The 17,030-nt window shown below is 42.6% G+C and overlaps 1 protein-coding gene across 1 annotated transcript; it reads left to right on the top strand.

Moving 5' to 3' along the window:
• The first annotated feature begins 9,796 nt into the window (after nucleotides 1–9,796).
• On the top strand, nucleotides 9,797–16,626 carry gng3 (guanine nucleotide binding protein (G protein), gamma 3). The gene is made up of 3 exons (XM_034177765.1): nucleotides 9,797–9,976; nucleotides 10,701–10,800; nucleotides 15,623–16,626. Exons 2-3 carry the CDS (start codon nucleotides 10,702–10,704, stop codon nucleotides 15,749–15,751), a joined length of 228 nt encoding a protein of 75 aa, XP_034033656.1. The 5' UTR covers nucleotides 9,797–9,976; nucleotide 10,701; the 3' UTR covers nucleotides 15,752–16,626.
• Nucleotides 16,627–17,030: the final 404 nt, after the last annotated feature.

Below are 17,030 nucleotides of genomic sequence, written 5' to 3'. Positions count from 1 at the left end.
ACAAATAGGAAAATAAATAATGTAGAAATAAATACAAAAAATAAATAAAATAAAAATTTACTGTAAACAAACATAAGACAAAAATAAACTGTAATACTGTGTAAGTTAAAAGTATAAAATACAAATAAAAAAATAAATAATGTAGAAATAAAATAAAAAATAAAATAATAAAATAAAAATAAGGCATTTCTAAATTGCACCAATATAAAACCATTTGAGAAATGATGTGTACAATGGCACTTTGATAAAGACATAAATCTCACTGCACAACTGGAGGAAGGTCTGAACTTTTTTATAGGACAATTTACAGTATTTCACATTTTGGGGAACAAAATGAATTGCACAACTGTTGTGTAAAGTCCTATCCTTCATTAATAATAATTGAATAAGAGATAATGATTCAATAAGAGACTACTAACTACACTATTACTTTTCACACAAGAAATACAAATTAAAATGTACAAATGAACATTGTAGAAAACCTATTTGCTGGTACTGTACTTTGAACAACAAGATATAGTTTAATGTGCACATCAACTGTCACCTAAATGTTGACCCTCCTCGCCTTCCTTGATGCAAAATCATCAATAATATCATCATATGAAATCTGCTCAGCAACTGCATGGTTGATACTGATGACTGCCAGGCCACTGAGGCATTCCTGAGACGTAGCTGACCTCAGATATGTTTTTATCATTTTCAACTTTGAAAAGCTTCTCTCTGTTCCAGCCACCGTGACAGGAAGGGTAACTGCAATTCTAAGAGCAGTCCACAAATTTGGATAGATTTCTGAGAGGTCATGGACAAAGTTTAGCAGCTCAAGAGCAGTCATAGACTTTGATGGCAAATCAGGCAAGTTCCTGAGTTCCCGTACAAATTCTCTGCCATCCAAGTCTGAGTTCCCATTAAAATGCAGCGTTGTACTGATGGCATTGCATTGTTCTGTGAGGTCTTCATCTGAAAGTTTTGGAAAATTTGTGAGCACCCCAAAATTCTCTCCCACATTTTGCAATGTGGCAAATCTTTCCTGAATGGCAGACACTGCATATGCAATGCAAAAGAGTAATTACAGCAGGCTAACATAGCTTTTCTCAACTAATGTGATTAAGGGACTGTCATACTGACATAGAAAATGGCTAACAACTAAGACAAAAACAAACGAGTGTATACATATATTTCCAATTCATGATATTCAGAGTAGGAGAAATTGTTGAGGCGTCTAAATATACATGGTCCAAACTACATCACAAAATGCTGTTTGTTTAGTTCAAGAAGAATTTCGATCTTCTAATATTTTCTGCTCTGCTGTTGTTAACAAATATGTCGTCCTAAGCAGCTAAACGTAACAAGTTAGCATCTTATGTAAAAAGTCTATCTTGCAGCAGGTTACAGCCTACGTAACACATTTCACACAACAAGAAATGACACAGCTTCTGCTTACCTTTATCTTTCACTCGTTTCTCCTCTTCTTCTTTTCTGTTTTTCCTAAACTACGCACCTGACGGCTTTGCCCTTTTCTTTTCCATCTTCCATAATACGCACTGAAGCGGAATAGGTTATCACCCCCGCCCATCCCCAGGGTTGCCAGCACTAACACAACAAACCCTCCTCCAAACCTCCAGAACCTGTTACCTGTCTGTCAGACCATGGCAGAAATCTACATGCACCACACAGCAGGCAGAGGGCACTCATTACCCACAAGTGGAGTATAGCGGTAGGCACTGCTGCAGCGATTGCAATGCGTTTGGGGGGATCGGCGGTCGGTCATGCTGCCCCAGATAAGAAGCCGCCCTGGGCGGCTGCCCATATCGCCCATATCAGAAACCGCTTCTGGTTGAAAAGGTGGGGGGGGGGGGGGGGGGAACATGTCCCCAGTGGCGGTCCTAGAGTGATTTACTCCCCGGGCAAAACCCCCTGCGTGCCCCCCCGCGCGCACACTAACAAGGCCACCACCTCCGCCCCACCACCCATGAAAACACTAACTTCGTCCAGAACACCCACAATCCCACAAATTAACTCACAACAGCTATTTTCAAGAACAAATTTCCGGTTTTAATGACTACTGCAATAACAAACACAAAGAAATTGGCACAGTCTAATGTGTCATCATCCATGGACTTTTCTGCAATGATCATCTCAAAAGTTTGCAGGAGGGCATCATAATTGTTTGCCACAGTGCTCACTATCCGTGATGTGAAATTCCATCGAGTAGGAGCATTTCTGGGCAACCTTGAGCAGCCTGCAGACTCAAGAAAAGACATCCTCTGTGTGGATTTTGAGAAAAATGCGGCAAACCCAGAGTGATGCAAAAAATATTCTGCACTCAGATAAGCATTTAGCCCCCTGAGACAGAACCAGATTCAGTCTGTGTGCATAGCAATGCACAAACATTGCACTGGGGGCTGTTGCTTTAACTTTGGCCTGCAAACCATTGAGAGCTGAAGCCATGACAGCAGCCATGGCTTCTTCGTAAGGAAGACTATCAAATGGCTTCGCCAAAATCCGGTCCACAACATTCAAATTGTCTGCCATTATGTGCAGCTTGCTACCTAGCTAGCTCGCTAGCTGGGACTGGCGCGAGGCTAGTGTGAAGTTTGTCCGCCTGTGAGTGCTTTGTGACGGTGGAGGAGCTCAGCACCACCCGCTGCTCGGTAGGGACAGAAACTGTGATAGAAGTCAGAAAGAGTGATAGAAGTCAGTCTCCAAACACAAGCAGCTACAAAAAAAAAAAAACACACCAGAAATATAAGCTTGATTTGTCGCTAGTCGTTTTTAACAAAGAAAATGCCGCTAAGAGGATTGGGAAAGTCTCCGGTTCAACTCAGAACAGAATGAAAATTAAAAAATGCTCCCACGGATGTTTACACCAAAAGATCGCTGATTCGCTCATTTCGCTGTCAATCAAAAAGGGATTCAGCCTCAGACAGATCATCCAATCATCATGCAGAAGCTGAGTGTCCGGACCAGCCGAGGCCAGCCCACTGCCCCATAGACCCCCAGAGATGCTGAGCGTCCGATGGGCGGGACAAAGCCCAGCATTTATCCAATGACTCGTCTTGTTTCGCTGCATGCTTTGTGTCGCTATTGAACTCTGTGGACCGTTTAAAGCACTGTGAAGCTGCGGGAATGAGTGAGAGGAAAGCCGCGTCGTTACCAGTGATAAGAATCTGATTCTGAACAAAAGTTGAGCGCGTTGTAACCACGAACCCCCCCGTCAGGACAACTCCCCCACCCCGGTTTTTTGTTGTTGTTGTTGTTTGGACAGGGTTTTTTTTATTTATTTATTTTTTCCCCCGCACAGTCGTGCCGCCCCCCCCGCGATGCCGCCCAGGCGGCTGCCCAGTAGGCCCACCTCCAGGACCGCCCCTGCATGTCCCCCCTATCCCCCACCAAATTGCGCCCATGGCTGTATGCAATGAAACAGAAGTCATACATGCAAGAGTCACTGCAAGAGTTTTTAGTTGCATTTTTTATTTTACTCTTTTCTGCCTTTTGCACATCTGTTGTGCTTTTGCTTCCTTTTAACACAATATTGCTCAAAAATCACCTCACCTTTATTCTATGAAACATTGGGAAAATCAAATGTAGGTTTCTATTTTTTTTTATTATTATTTTAGTGAAGGTTTGTGATAAGTGTTATGATTTGTAAGATGTCCCAATTTGAATCATTTCTGCCAACGCAAAAATCCTAATATTGATCTTTGGTTATCTGGTTTGAACTCCAAAGATCAATATTCTATTCTACTCTGTAAATGATCAGTAATGACATCACTGTGCTGCCTTTGTAGACAAAGTGATTCATATTTACCTCAAACAGAGAGAAGCTGTGGGTTCAAATTTAACAAATTTCATCAGCAGACCCAATGTTCCAGCCGCTTCCAGCAGATGGCGCTGTCACACTGTAGCGAAAGCTATGTTTTAAAAACAAAAAATAAAAATGCATTTACATCGTTATTAGCAATAATCATCTGTTTATTTATACTGCCAGTGCAATATTTTAAATGTAAATAAATGGTATGCCTGTTGACAAACACTGAAACAATTATTTGATTAATTGAATTGCTGGATTCAATTCTTAATTAAAAAAAAAAACCTAAAGTTTAATCATTCGTGTAAATGTATGAGATGTACTTGTAATAAGTAAAGAATTCAAAAGAAAAGCAAACATCTGTTCAGCTGCTCCTCATATCTGGAACTCCCTCCCTGACCATCTGAGGGCTTCACAAACTGTGGAAGCTTTTTAAAAAGCCTCATACACGTTTAGACAGACCTATCACAGGTCTCAATCATTTGAATCTGTTGCATCTTAGTCTTTTTATTCTATTTTCTTACTCAATATTATTATTTTATTTTGGTTTTATTCTATTCTGGTGACTGTTTTTAAGATTTTCTGCTTTTATTCTCTTATTTATCCTTGCTTTTATTTATTTTTTCCTGAAGCACTTTGAGATTTTTATTAGTGAAAGGTGCATTCTAAATTAAGCTTATTATCATGACATTGTTGAACGTGATGTCACTGAACGTCACGTTTCACTCATTTTGTGTAAAACAATCAGTTCTGTTGATGAATGTTTATTTTCTTTTATGAGTGAAATATTTTTCTAATCACATAAGTCTGAAAATGCCAGAAGTGTCTTACTGTGGAAAACTGAAAGGATGTCTTCACCCTGCCTCTGTAACATGTTGTTCACTGTGTAATTTAATAATCTAATTTAGCATATTACGTATTATTTTTTCTTCTTGTTGGTGGAGGGACAAAGTGCTGGCGTCCTCCAGCTCAGTCTAAGAAACTCACCCAGAGCAGACAAACACTGAGGGACTTCTTAAAAAACTTAAAAAAAAAAAAAAAAAACCTTAAAAAACCCCTTAACAAGTAACTTCCATCATAACAAATTAACGCATTTCCAGACATCATCTTCCAGTTTTCATCTGTGATGATGAATTCTGGCAACAGATCAAATTAAAATACTTTATTTAATCTGTGAGCCGACTTCTTTTTTAGCTTTCATTATCACCACGTCAACTTCTCCATTTTTTTGTAGAAGCGTTACAGCGCTACATACAGGCCTGACATGTGTACTACAACATTTTCACGCAGTTTCATGGGATCTGTGAGAATGGAGATATTTATTGAATGGAACATTTTTTGAAAATGACAAAGAAAACAACTGTATAGCAGAAGTTCAGTTTCAGTGTAGTCAAGGCCTTAAAAACATGGGATGAAATTAAATAAAAATAATAAATGAGGAATTATTTTCTTGGGGGTGCTATGACAAATCCAGGGGGAGCTCTAGCACCCCTGGCACCGCCCATGCAATGTAGTCATCTTATATGGGATTAGTTGTATTGCCCATGTCTGTTGTCCATATCTATCCCATGTGGTAAACCAAATGGATCCCATTTGTGTTGTCCACCGTGAGCTCAAGCACTTTTTTTTTTTAAATTTAGGCTTTTTTAACCATGTTAGTCCCACTGAGATTAAGATCTCTTTCACAGGGGAGACCTGGACAATTTAAAGTTTCCAATTCACCTAACCTGCATGTCTTTGGATATGGTAGGAAGCTGGAGCACCCGGAGGGAACCCACGCAAACGGGGAGAACATGCAAACTGCACACAGAAAGGCAATAGGTGGGATTCAATCCCATGAACCTCTTGATGTGAGGCAACAGTGCTAACCACTAAACCACTGTGCTGCCCAAGTAGACACACACAATTTCCAGTAGACATACATTTAAGATCTATAGGTAGCAGAGGTGGGACGAAATCACTGTCAAGTCATTCTCAAGTCATGAATCGGCAAGTCTCAAGTCAAGTCTCAACTCAGCAGGTAGTCATTATTATGACTTGGGACTTGCTGATTCATGACTTGAGAGTGACTTGCTGGTGACTTAATTCGTCCCACCTCTGATTTAGTCCACATGAGCCATGTAGGCCCTTCTTGGTTAATCCAAGTGAGCACCATATGTATTTCCCTACCATATCTCATGACATGTCGTGATTCAGCATCACAAAATATACGTTAATCTATTGGTTTGTGATATTGTCATGAAAAGTGCAAAATTTTCATAAGGGGGCACAAATTTATTCTAATACATTCCGTGAGGGGGGCACAAAATTGAAAGTGCTGTTTGGGGGGGGGGGGGGTAGCCTTAGGCAGTGGTTATGGTTAGGGGGAGGGGTAGGGTTAGCAATAGTAAGATTAAAAAAAAACCCTGTTGTGAAAATTTGACTCATTTCATGACGGGAGCACAAAAAAAAAAAAAAAAAAATAATTTGTGAGACTGGGTTCCTATTTCCATCTGAACTCATGTCGTGATTTCACATCTGTGTCCTTTCTAGGACCATTGTGGTCAGACAATATGGGATTGGTTATGTTTGCCCATATTTAACCCATGTGAGAAACCCAAATGGGGACCAATTGAGTTGCCCATTCTGAGCACATGCACTTGTTTTCCAGTGCAGACCCATTTAGGACCCATTTTGGACCCATATACGAGGTCTGTTAGAAAAGTAACGGACCTTTTTATTTTTTGCAAAAACCATATGGATTTGAATCATGTGCGCTTGCATCAGCCAAGCTTGAACCTTCGTGCGCATGCGTGAGTTTTTTCACGCCTGTCGGTTGCGTCATTCGCCTGTGAGCACACCTTGTGGGAGGAGTGGTCCAGCCCCCTGGTCGGATTTTCATTGTCAGGAAATTGGCTGATCGACTGCAGCTTTACTTCATCAAAATTTTTTCAGAAAGTGTGAGAGACAGCCAGGTGGAAACAATTTGGAAAATTCAGATGGCTTTCGGTGAAGATCATATGGGGATCACAGAGATTAAGGACAATTACAACTGGATTAAAGACGGCCCACAGTGGCGGATGGCGCACTGAGCAGCGATCGACAGGCTCAAACGACCAGATCATTTCCAAAGTGAACGCTTTGTTGATCCGGGATGTCGTCTGACTACCAGAGAAATGGCAGAAGAGATTGACATCAGAACTTTTTCAGCATGAAAAGATGTGCAAAGGACTTCGCGCGTCGGGACGGAGGCGCAGGGCACAGAACAAAAAGCAACGCCGTGATGAAGCCTCACAGGACATGTTGTGGCATGTCCAGCTCGTCCACAATTTCTCAGATAGTCACACGACTGAAAAGCCACTGAAAGCCGTCTGAATCTTTCGAATGGTGCAAGAGCTGGGCATGTTAGGGCTTGTCCTGTGAGACCAACACGGAGGTGCTTTCGTCCCGTGCCATGAGCGGCTCCGTGGTGAATTTCTCCGCTCCTCTTTCCATTACAAAAACTCCTGTAACAGTGGAATGTGCCGAGAAAATGCTATGTCCAGCTGTCTTGCCATTTCTCTGGTAGTCAGAAGACGTCCCGGATCAACAAAACGTTCACTTTTGAAATGATCTGGTCGTTTGAGCCTGTCGATCGCTGCTCGGTGCGCGGTGCACCATCCGCCGCTGTGGGACGTCTTTAATCCAGTTGTAATTGTCCTTAATCTCTGTGATCCCCATAAGATCTTCACCGAAAGCCATCTGAATTTTCCAAATGGTTTCCACCTGGCTGTCTCTCACAGTTTCTGAAAAAATTTTGATGAAGCAAAGCGGCAGTCGATCAGCCAATTTCCTGACAATGAAAATCCGACGAGGGGGGTGGACCACTCCTCCCACAAGGCGTGCTCACAGGTGAATGACGCAACCGACAGGCGTGAAAAAACTCACGCATGTGCACGAAGGTTCAAGCTTGGCTGATGCAATCACACATGATTCAAATCCATATAGTTTTTGCAAAAAATAAAAAGGTCCGTTACTTTTCTAACAGACTTAGTAGTCAGTCCACATGGGTTTGCTATGTAGGATTTACTTGGCTGACTCAGCTGGGCTCCATATGTATTTCTACATTCTGAACCCATATTCCGACTGCCCATTTGTGACCTACCTAGAACCCATGTAGTCAGACTATGTATGAGCTTGGTTGTGCTTGTCCACATCTAACCAAGCTAGTAAAACCAAATGTGTCCCTTTTGTTTTGCACGTACACTGATTTCCCATTAGAGAAACCATTAGGACCCATACAGGCAACCTAATTGGTTTGCCCAAGTAAGCCCCAGATAAAATGTCCACTTTAGGCTCATGTCCACTTGGTATCCATGTACCCTCCTGCATAGCCCATTAGGGGCCACAAGGTTTTATTTTTATCTAGTTTTTAACTTAAATGATTTATTTTCTTTTTTCTGGCTAATAAAGTATTTTATTTACTCTCTTATTTTATGCCAAACTAAATACATGATGATCAATATCTTATCATTAAACAAATAAGTGAAGTTGTTGGGGAAAGTGTAGTGACACGGACCCACAAGAGGGGGCGCAAATGAACGGTCAATAGATGAGCCAAAAGGTAACAATTTAATGTTGTGAATGTGCACAACGATTATACAGACAATCACAGAATCTGATAGCAGTCAATACACCAAGGTGACGTGTGGGCAGGCTCGAGGATAGAAGACGTCTGTCCTGAGAAGAGCCGGAACCACACGATTTCCACCGCCACAGAACCCGGAGAATACCAGCGCCGCCAAGTCCCGAATTCCCAGGTGATCACCGTCCCCGACTGTCGGATCTGGTACTGCTGGTGAGGAGCACAAACAGTGAGATGTGGGTGTGTGCACACCCAGTAACAAAAACAGTCAGAAGGTGGAAAGGCACCTCCACCTCTAATCACACACTCATGCAGCTCCTGTTAAACCACTTATCTGGATTGGGTGTGAAGCGAAGCCGTCGCTGTTCACACCAAACGCCAATCCAGCTGATAAGGCACACCACAGGAAAACGGCTGCAAAAGAGTTCAGACTATTATTTAAGTTTAAGTCAGCAGAGAATTACCTTCACAGGTAGATGATATTTCGGCAGCGAGGTGGAGATGACGTCCGGCTTTTATGGAGTGGATAGATGAAGTGGAGATGGGTGACAGCTGTCATGAGTTGATGAGTGACAGCTGTCAACCCCGGCTGTGTCCATGGCGGCAGCGCCCTCTTGTGCCTGAAGCCCACACTTCAGGCAGGGCGCCCTCTGGTGGTGGGCCAGCAGTACCTCCTCTTCTGGCGGCCCACACAACAGAAGTCACATTAAATCTGAATTCTATATGAAGAGAAATATGTTGAATTTATATCAAAAACATCGTGTGTTGCCATGTTAACTACAATATCTTTGTCACACAATCTTTATTTACATTTAGAGAAATAATGAGGAACAATTAAAAATATTGTTGACCTTGAGCTGTTTTTATATCTGTAACTCTGAAGAAATAAGAAATAATTAAGCATGATGATGTTTTCTTTTCTGAGCAACACGCCTACAAATGTCAATTATTTATGTCAAATTTCATGTTGTTGTCCTCCTTTGCCTAACATAAATCTTAAATGTCATGACACACAGCTGAAGCAGAAAATAATCTTCCCGTTTTAAAGAATGTGATGTAAACCACTTAGCCTGACTGCAGCCGTCCCCATAGCAACAGAGGAGAGGATGGTGGGCATCCAGAGGATGAGAGGCACAGATTGGGATTCAAGCCTCTGGGGTTCACATGAAGCTGAATATTTTGTGCTTTAAAAAAAGCGCACAGACCATCCAGTTCCATGTCAGGGAAAGGAACTGGAGAGATTCCCGTCGGCCCTGATTTCCTCCCAGTTTCTTGTGGTACGATCCACCCCGACACGGACCCTTTCACCAGTGGTTCCCCCTCCCTTTGTCTGGCAGGTACCACTGCCTGCGGATGGGGGTGATGCTTTCCATCCACCAGCAGCCCGGTGCTCATTGTGGCAGAATTGCAGAGCACTGGACTGTACAGAGCAGGATAGTCAGCAAGGGGTGGGGTCCGACGACGCCGACACCACACAGATATAAGCTGAAAGAGGGAAAGAAGAGAAGGACAAGAGAGAGAGAGAAAAGGGGGGACGTTTGCACCTGAAGAGGAATACAATACGGGTAAGGAGAAAAAGTGGGTGGATGGATGGAGGAACACAATGGAGAAAAGTCCAGAATGGAATGATTGAAATGGATCCACTGCTTTCTTTTCCCCCCTCCTCTCTTTAAATACTCCATCCGGAATGATGCCTTCTCCATATTTTGTCAGGTGGATGCCAATTTCTTCATTATTTCTTTGATGACTGCACGGTAAAGGTGCTGATTTTATGGTGTATTTGATATTCTGTGATGGTTTGGCTCACACGGGGACAATCTGTGGGCCACGGCGGATAAATCTGTGCAATCGGTGCCCACTTTTTACCTTTACATTTTCCTTGCTAAACTCTGAAATCCTGGTGAAATGTGGCAGCTGGGCTAATTCTATTCATGCATATTGATTGGTGTTTATTTGAATAACAGTAGACCGATTGGTTTGGAGCTTGCGTTGCAGTAAAGGCTGCCAGGCTGCCGTGAATCAGTTCTTGATTAATAAACCTCAACAACAGTGCTGAATGCTTTTGGAGTGATAAATCTTAATTAAAACATCCAACCAAAAGCCTTGTAATTTGAAGATTGTGTCAATGCCTATATTTGGCATCCACAAGCAGCTGCTGCCCATGGTCTTCTTTCTCCTCTGAAATCTCCACAAACTATCCTACGTTAAAGCATTTAATAAAAACATCTGATGCAAAAAGGGGGTTTCCATCCATTCACAAAGGTGGCATGTTGCTGTGTTTGTGGCCAGGATGAAAGGAGACACCCCAGTGAACAGCACCATGAGCGTCGGCCAAGCCAGGAAGCTTGTGGAGCAACTGAAAATAGAGGCTAGTTTTTGTAGGATAAAGGTAAGACAATCTCATCAGGTTTATATTTAGAGATCGTTTCATGGTGGTGCAACACTCTGAAGTACACATGATGGAAAAGATGAAGTTGCACGCAAAATCATATTTACAATTTTCATTCTGCTGAAGGCCACCAAAAAAGTTTAGATATTTTTGCCTGTAAAATGTAATGCTGTCATAATGTAAGTCTTCTCATTAAAAGGTCATATAATAATGGTAAATTGGTTAAAATTTGGTTAACTTTGATGCACCAAGTTACTCCAAAAGCAAGTTCTTTCGGCTGCTCCCATTAGGGGTCGCCACAGGAGATTAGTCTCCATCTCACCCTGGACTCTGTATCTTCCTCTGTCTCACCAACCACCTGCATGTCCTCCCTCACCACATCCATAAACCTCCTCTTTGGCTTCCCATTTCTCCTCCTGCCTGGTGGCTCCATCCTTGGCATCCTTCTCACTATATACCCTGGGTGCCTCCTCTGCACATGTCCGCACCATCTCACTGTCGCCTCTGAATTTGTCTCCAAACTGTCCTACCTGTGCTGCCCATCCTTGTCACTCCAAAAATAAATTGCAACATCTTCAGATCTGCCATCAGCGCCGGCTCCTGTCTTTTTCACTTTTACTCTTACAGATACATACAGTATCTGTCTGTCAGATCACTCCTGCCACCTTTGTTCACTTACTCCACCCTGCCTGCACTATCCATTACTTTGGATAGTTGACCCAAAGTATTTAAACTCATCTACTTTAACCATCTGTGCTCCGTGCAACTACACTATTTCATTGGGCTCCCTCTCATTGATACACATGTACTCAGTGTTGCTCCTACTGAATTTTATTCTCCTTCTCTTCCGAGCATATCTCCACCTCTCCAGACTAATCTCAACCTGCTCTCTACTCTCACTACAGATCACAATGTTATCTGCAAACAGTCCATGAATTCTCCTGTTTGATCTCACTCATCAGCCTGTCCATCACCACTGGAAACAGGGCTTAGGGCTAATCCTTGATGTAATGTCACCCCTACCTGGAGTGCATCTGTCACATTGTCCTTGTACATGTCCTGCACTACCATCACATACGTCATATAATACCACAGCTCTTCTCTTGGCACTCTGTCATAAGCTTTCTCTAAATCCACAAACACACCACTGTAACTCCTTATGGCCTTCTCTATTCTTCTCCATCAGTACTTTCACAAAACATTGCATCTGTAGTGCATGAAACCATATTGCTGCTTACAGATCTTCACTTGTTTTCTAATCCTAGCTTCTACCACTCTTTTCCAGAACTTAATGTTGTGGCTGAACTTTATGCCTCTGTAGTTACTGCAGCTCTGCACATTACCCTTGTTCTTAAAAATAGAGACCAGCACACTTTGTCTCCACTCCTCAGGCATCCTCTCACATTCCAAGATTTTATTAAACAATCTGGTTAGAAACTCCACTGCGATCTCTCCTAGATTTTTCCATGCCTCAACTGGAATGTCATCTGGACCAACTGCCTTTCCACTCTTCATCCTTACTAATCTCTTGCACTTCCTGATTTACTCTCCACATCATCCAGCCTTTTCTCGCTCTCATTTTCTTCACATCACTCAGTTTTTGAGAACTATCTACTCCACACAAATTTACCATAGAGTGCCATACTGTTTGTAATTCTTCATAAGTGATGTAAATAAAGTTCAAGACATATTCAGTGACTTGGAAATGTTCATGTATCCATCCCCTGACTTGTCTGAAGAAAACTGGCAATAAAACTAATCATTTACAGGTATTATACCAAAGGGGCTGATTACTTATGCAACCCATCATCTTGGCTTTTATATTTTTAATTCATTTTATCAAGTTGTAGAAATTTACTTTCAGTTTGAGTCTAAGGAAGATAATTTTAGAAATTTTTATATTGAGAAGCCTGATATACTTTTTGTATTTGAAATGCCATAAACAAATTAAAATGCATGAAATACCAAGGGACTGAATACTTTTGAAAGCCACTCTAACCCCAGTGAATAAGAGGGCTGCCTCACCATGACTGTCGAGAAGAGGAATCTGGTGTATATTCACCAGCAACAGTCAAACAGCAGTTCAGACTACCCAGACTTCTTGGAGACGCTTAGTGGGATCCTGGAAAAGGGTCCTGCTGGGGACTCCTTAGTTCTACCAGGGGACTTCAATGCTCACATGGGCAACAATGGAGAAACTTGGAGGGGAGTGACTGGGAGGAATGCTCCCCTGAAATGAATCAGAACACTGTTTTGTTGTTGGACTTCTGTGCTGGTCATGGATTGTCCATAACAAACACCTTGTTTGAGCACATGGGTGTTCATAAGTACACTTGGTACCAGAACACCCTATGTCAAAGGTGGATGATTGATTCCATAATCATCTCATCAGACCAACAACCATGTCTTGCACACTCGGATGAAGAGAGAGCTGTCAACTGATCACCACCTGGTGATGAGTAGAGTCAGACGGCAGGGTAAGCCACTGAGCCAACTGGGAAGGCCTAAATGCGAGGTGAGGGCTTTTTGGGAATGTTTGGTGGAACTGTATGTCAAGAAGGCCTTCGAAAAAACTTCTCTCACATCCCACGAGAGCCCAGGGACATGGAGGCCAAGTGGTCCATGTTCAAAGCCTCCATTGCTGAGGCAGTTGCTGTGGGCTGTGACCAGACTGTTGTCAGTACTCATCATGGCAGCAACACAATAATCTGCTGGTGGATACCTGCAGTAAGGGAAGCTGTGAGACTGAAGGAGGCATTTCGTGTCTAGTTGACACAGAGGTCTCCGGGATCAGCAGACCAGCATACCGGCAGGCCAGATGGACTGCAGCCTGAGTGATGGCCGAGGCAAAAACTTGGTTGTGAAAGGAGTTTAGAGCGGCCATGGAAAATGATTTCAGTCATCTTCAAAGCAGTTCCTGGAAACCGTCAGGCGACTCAGGAAAGGGAGGCAGTTCCTAGCCCAGGCCGTGTTCAGCATGGTAGGAGATCTGCTAAACTGGACTGAGGATATCATCAGGTGGTGAAAAGAACGCTTTGAGGATCTCCTCAACCATACTGACATGCCCTCCATTAAGGAGGCAGGAATACTCAAGCAGAGCTGGTGCCTTCACCCTCCAAGAAGTCACAGAGGTAGTCAAAAAACTACTTGTTGGCAGGTCACCGAGGATGGATGAGATTCATCCTGAGATGTTGAAGTCTCTGGATGTTGTGGGCTGTCATGGCTGACACGCTTATACAATGTTGCATGGAAGACATAGACAGTACCGCTGAACTGGCAAACTAGGGTGGTGGCCCTCCATCTTTAAAAAAAAAAGTGGGGGGGGGACTAGAGAGCAGAGGTGGGACAAAGTTACTGTCAAGTCATTCTCAAGTCATCAATCTGCAAGTCCCAAGTCGAGTCTCAAGTCAGCTTGCAAACAATTGGTGGTCATTATGACTTGAGTCTTGACTTGGGACTTGCTGATTCATGACTTGAGAGTGACTTGATGGTAACTTTGTCCCACCTCTGCTTGAGAGTGTGTTCCAATTATAGAAGGACCACACTTAGTCTCCCTGGGAAAGCCTATGCCAGGGTAGTAGAGAGGAGACTAAGACAATTAGTCAAACTTCAAGTTCAGGAGGAGAAATTTACTCTTTGTTTTTGCATTCTTTATCCTCGCATGGATATTAGAAGGGTCTTGGGAGTATGACCAACCAGTCTACATGTGTTTTTTAGACTTGGAAAAGGCATATGTCCGGTCCCTTGAGGTATTCTGTGGGAGGCGCTGTGATTGTATAGGCTAACAGAACCACTGCAGCTTGTCATCCGGTCTCTGTATGACCAAAGTAGGACCTGTTTCCGCATTCTCTACATTACATCTGACCTCTTCCTGGTGGGGGTTAGATTCTACCAGGGCTGCTACTTGGCACCAATCCTGTTTGAGATGTTCATGGGCAGGATTTCAAGGCACAGTCAGGGACCGGAGGGTGTCCAGTTTGGTGTCCTCAGAGCTACATCTCTGCTTTTTGCAGATGACGTGGTTCTGTTGGCTTCATCAGGCAGTGACTTTCTTATGTGCACTGAGCAGGTTTGAGGCAGAATGTGAAGCGACTGGGATGAAAATCGGCCCCTCCCAATCTGAGACCATGGTCCTCCATCAGAAAAAGGGTGGATTGTCCCCCCGGTTCAAGGGAGAGTTACTGCCTCAAGTGGATGAGCTTAAGTATCTCTGGGTCTTGTTCATGAGTGGGGAAAAGTTCAAACCCAGCTTGATACACTGGCAGGCCAGCTCCTCCACTCATCCACCTGTTTGTGATCAGATGTTTATTTTTAATACCATTATGCAAAATGTAAAAACATCAGGAAAGATGCAGAAATTATAGATCACCAACCCAACTGTTGAACATTTCAAGTGATATTTTTATTTTTGATTTTGTCCACGTTCTTTGCTCTGAACCAGTGTGAGGAAACCTGACAGATTACCATGATTTCAACCACACTGTGACCTTGACTCTGTGAGGAAGGTGTCCTGTCACACCCCTAAGACATTACCACCTCATTTTGTAGTTTCAGTGATTTCCTGGACTCAGCCATCAGACTTGCATTTGAACATGCACTTATTTCAGCAGAGACATTCATTTCTCTGCATTCTCTGCCTTTAGATGCAGATGCTAGGTAGATGGTGACTTTGGAGAAGTGGGGCTGGACCGGTTGTCTGCCTGGGTGGTTACCATCCAAGACTCGAGGTGGTTCCTTAGTGTGGTGGATGAAGTGGCACAAACGGCAGTATTTCTGTTTACCAACCAAAACCTGATTATGAATCTGATCTTCTGGTCTGTAGGTATCAAAGGCAGCGGCTGACCTGATGGCGTACTGCGACGCACACGCCTGTGACGACCCCCTCATCATGCCTGTGCCCACCTCAGAGAACCCTTTCAGGGAGAAGAAATTCTTCTGCGCTCTGCTTTGAGACAAATCAGGGATTGTTGTGACAAAAGTACAACTGTACAGTATGTACATGTCTGTACAGTGTGTACATGTACTTCCAATCTTAATAAGACATCCATGTACTATAGTATCCTTGCATAAAAGCTGCCGATGTACAGTACATAATCAACTACATAATGTCTCAAACTAAATACTGTAACTGCTAATGTCTGTCTGTGTTAGACGGTAAGAACAACAACAACATAAATACCCTTAACATGATCAAAGTCACCAAGTTGCAGCAGAAGCTGAAAGAAACAACAATTTCAGAAATGATGCAGTTAGAAACATGAACATCTCATATTCCAGTTACAGGTAACTGCTGAAAGAAACAACAGGAATACTGAAGGTGACGAAGGTTCATTTGGTTTCACATAATTTAACTGGGGTGCTAAACTCATAAAATAAAGGCCTCTGATTGGTCAGTTTTGGCACTAAAATGCCAGAGCCATCACAGTTATATGGCGTCCAGAAAACCGACCATTTGACAAAATGGGGACATTGTGGACACAACATGCATCGATAAAAATAAAGACAGGATCTGTCCAACCTGTTTGTTATTACATCCTGCACCTATCGTTTATGAACATTTGCACTCTCTACTGGCAGTTACATGTATCTGCAAAGCACATCAGCTATTTTTTTCTTCCTCAGTGAAATGAAATATTTGTTTTACATTTTGTTACACTTTAACACTTTGCTAATTTCTCAGTGTGGATGTTTGTGTAAAGGTGCTACTGTGAACAATAAGCAACAATTATGACCACTGGGTCACTATCAGATATTTTGTAGTTCAATGACATCGACCCAAAGACATCTTAAAGTGATATAAAATGTTATAGGCATCATTTACATTATGAACTGAATTTGCCCAAACCTGAATTTTTATTTAATTTTATTTTTTATTTTTGCAAGATCAAATCATTTCAGCTGGATTGTTAATACTAGGGGAGCTACGACCACTACCTTTGCCGCCCCCCCAATCAGGATGAAACCAAACCAACTTTTTTAGCTTCCTTAGATGACCCCAAAACAAAGTCAGCATGTTCCCAAAAATAAAAACTGACTTCAAGCCAGTTATCTAAGATGGCGTCCAAGATGGGGTTTTTCATTAAAACACCTTTAAACAACATATAAACAACTTAATCACAGAGATTCAATCGGAAGACCATTGCAGGTCACAGCAAACTCATTTGTGCCTAAACTAAATTCATTCATGGGTTTAAGATTCAAACCCTTATATGCATGAATAGACCCTTATC

The sequence above is a fragment of the Thalassophryne amazonica genome, chromosome 9 (genome assembly GCF_902500255.1).
Source record: "Thalassophryne amazonica chromosome 9, fThaAma1.1, whole genome shotgun sequence".
Lineage (NCBI taxonomy): Eukaryota > Metazoa > Chordata > Actinopteri > Batrachoidiformes > Batrachoididae > Thalassophryne > Thalassophryne amazonica.
Note: the sequence above shows the minus strand (reverse complement) of the source record. Positions and strands in the feature narration are given on the sequence as shown.

Coding starts and splice junctions, on each gene's coding strand:
- gng3 (XM_034177765.1), top strand. CDS start 10,702: ATGAAAGGAGACACCCCAGTGAACAGCACCATGAGCGTCGGCCAAGCC. Junction 10,801..15,622: donor CTAGTTTTTGTAGGATAAAG/GTAAGACAATCT, acceptor TCTGGTCTGTAG/GTATCAAAGGCAGCGGCTGA.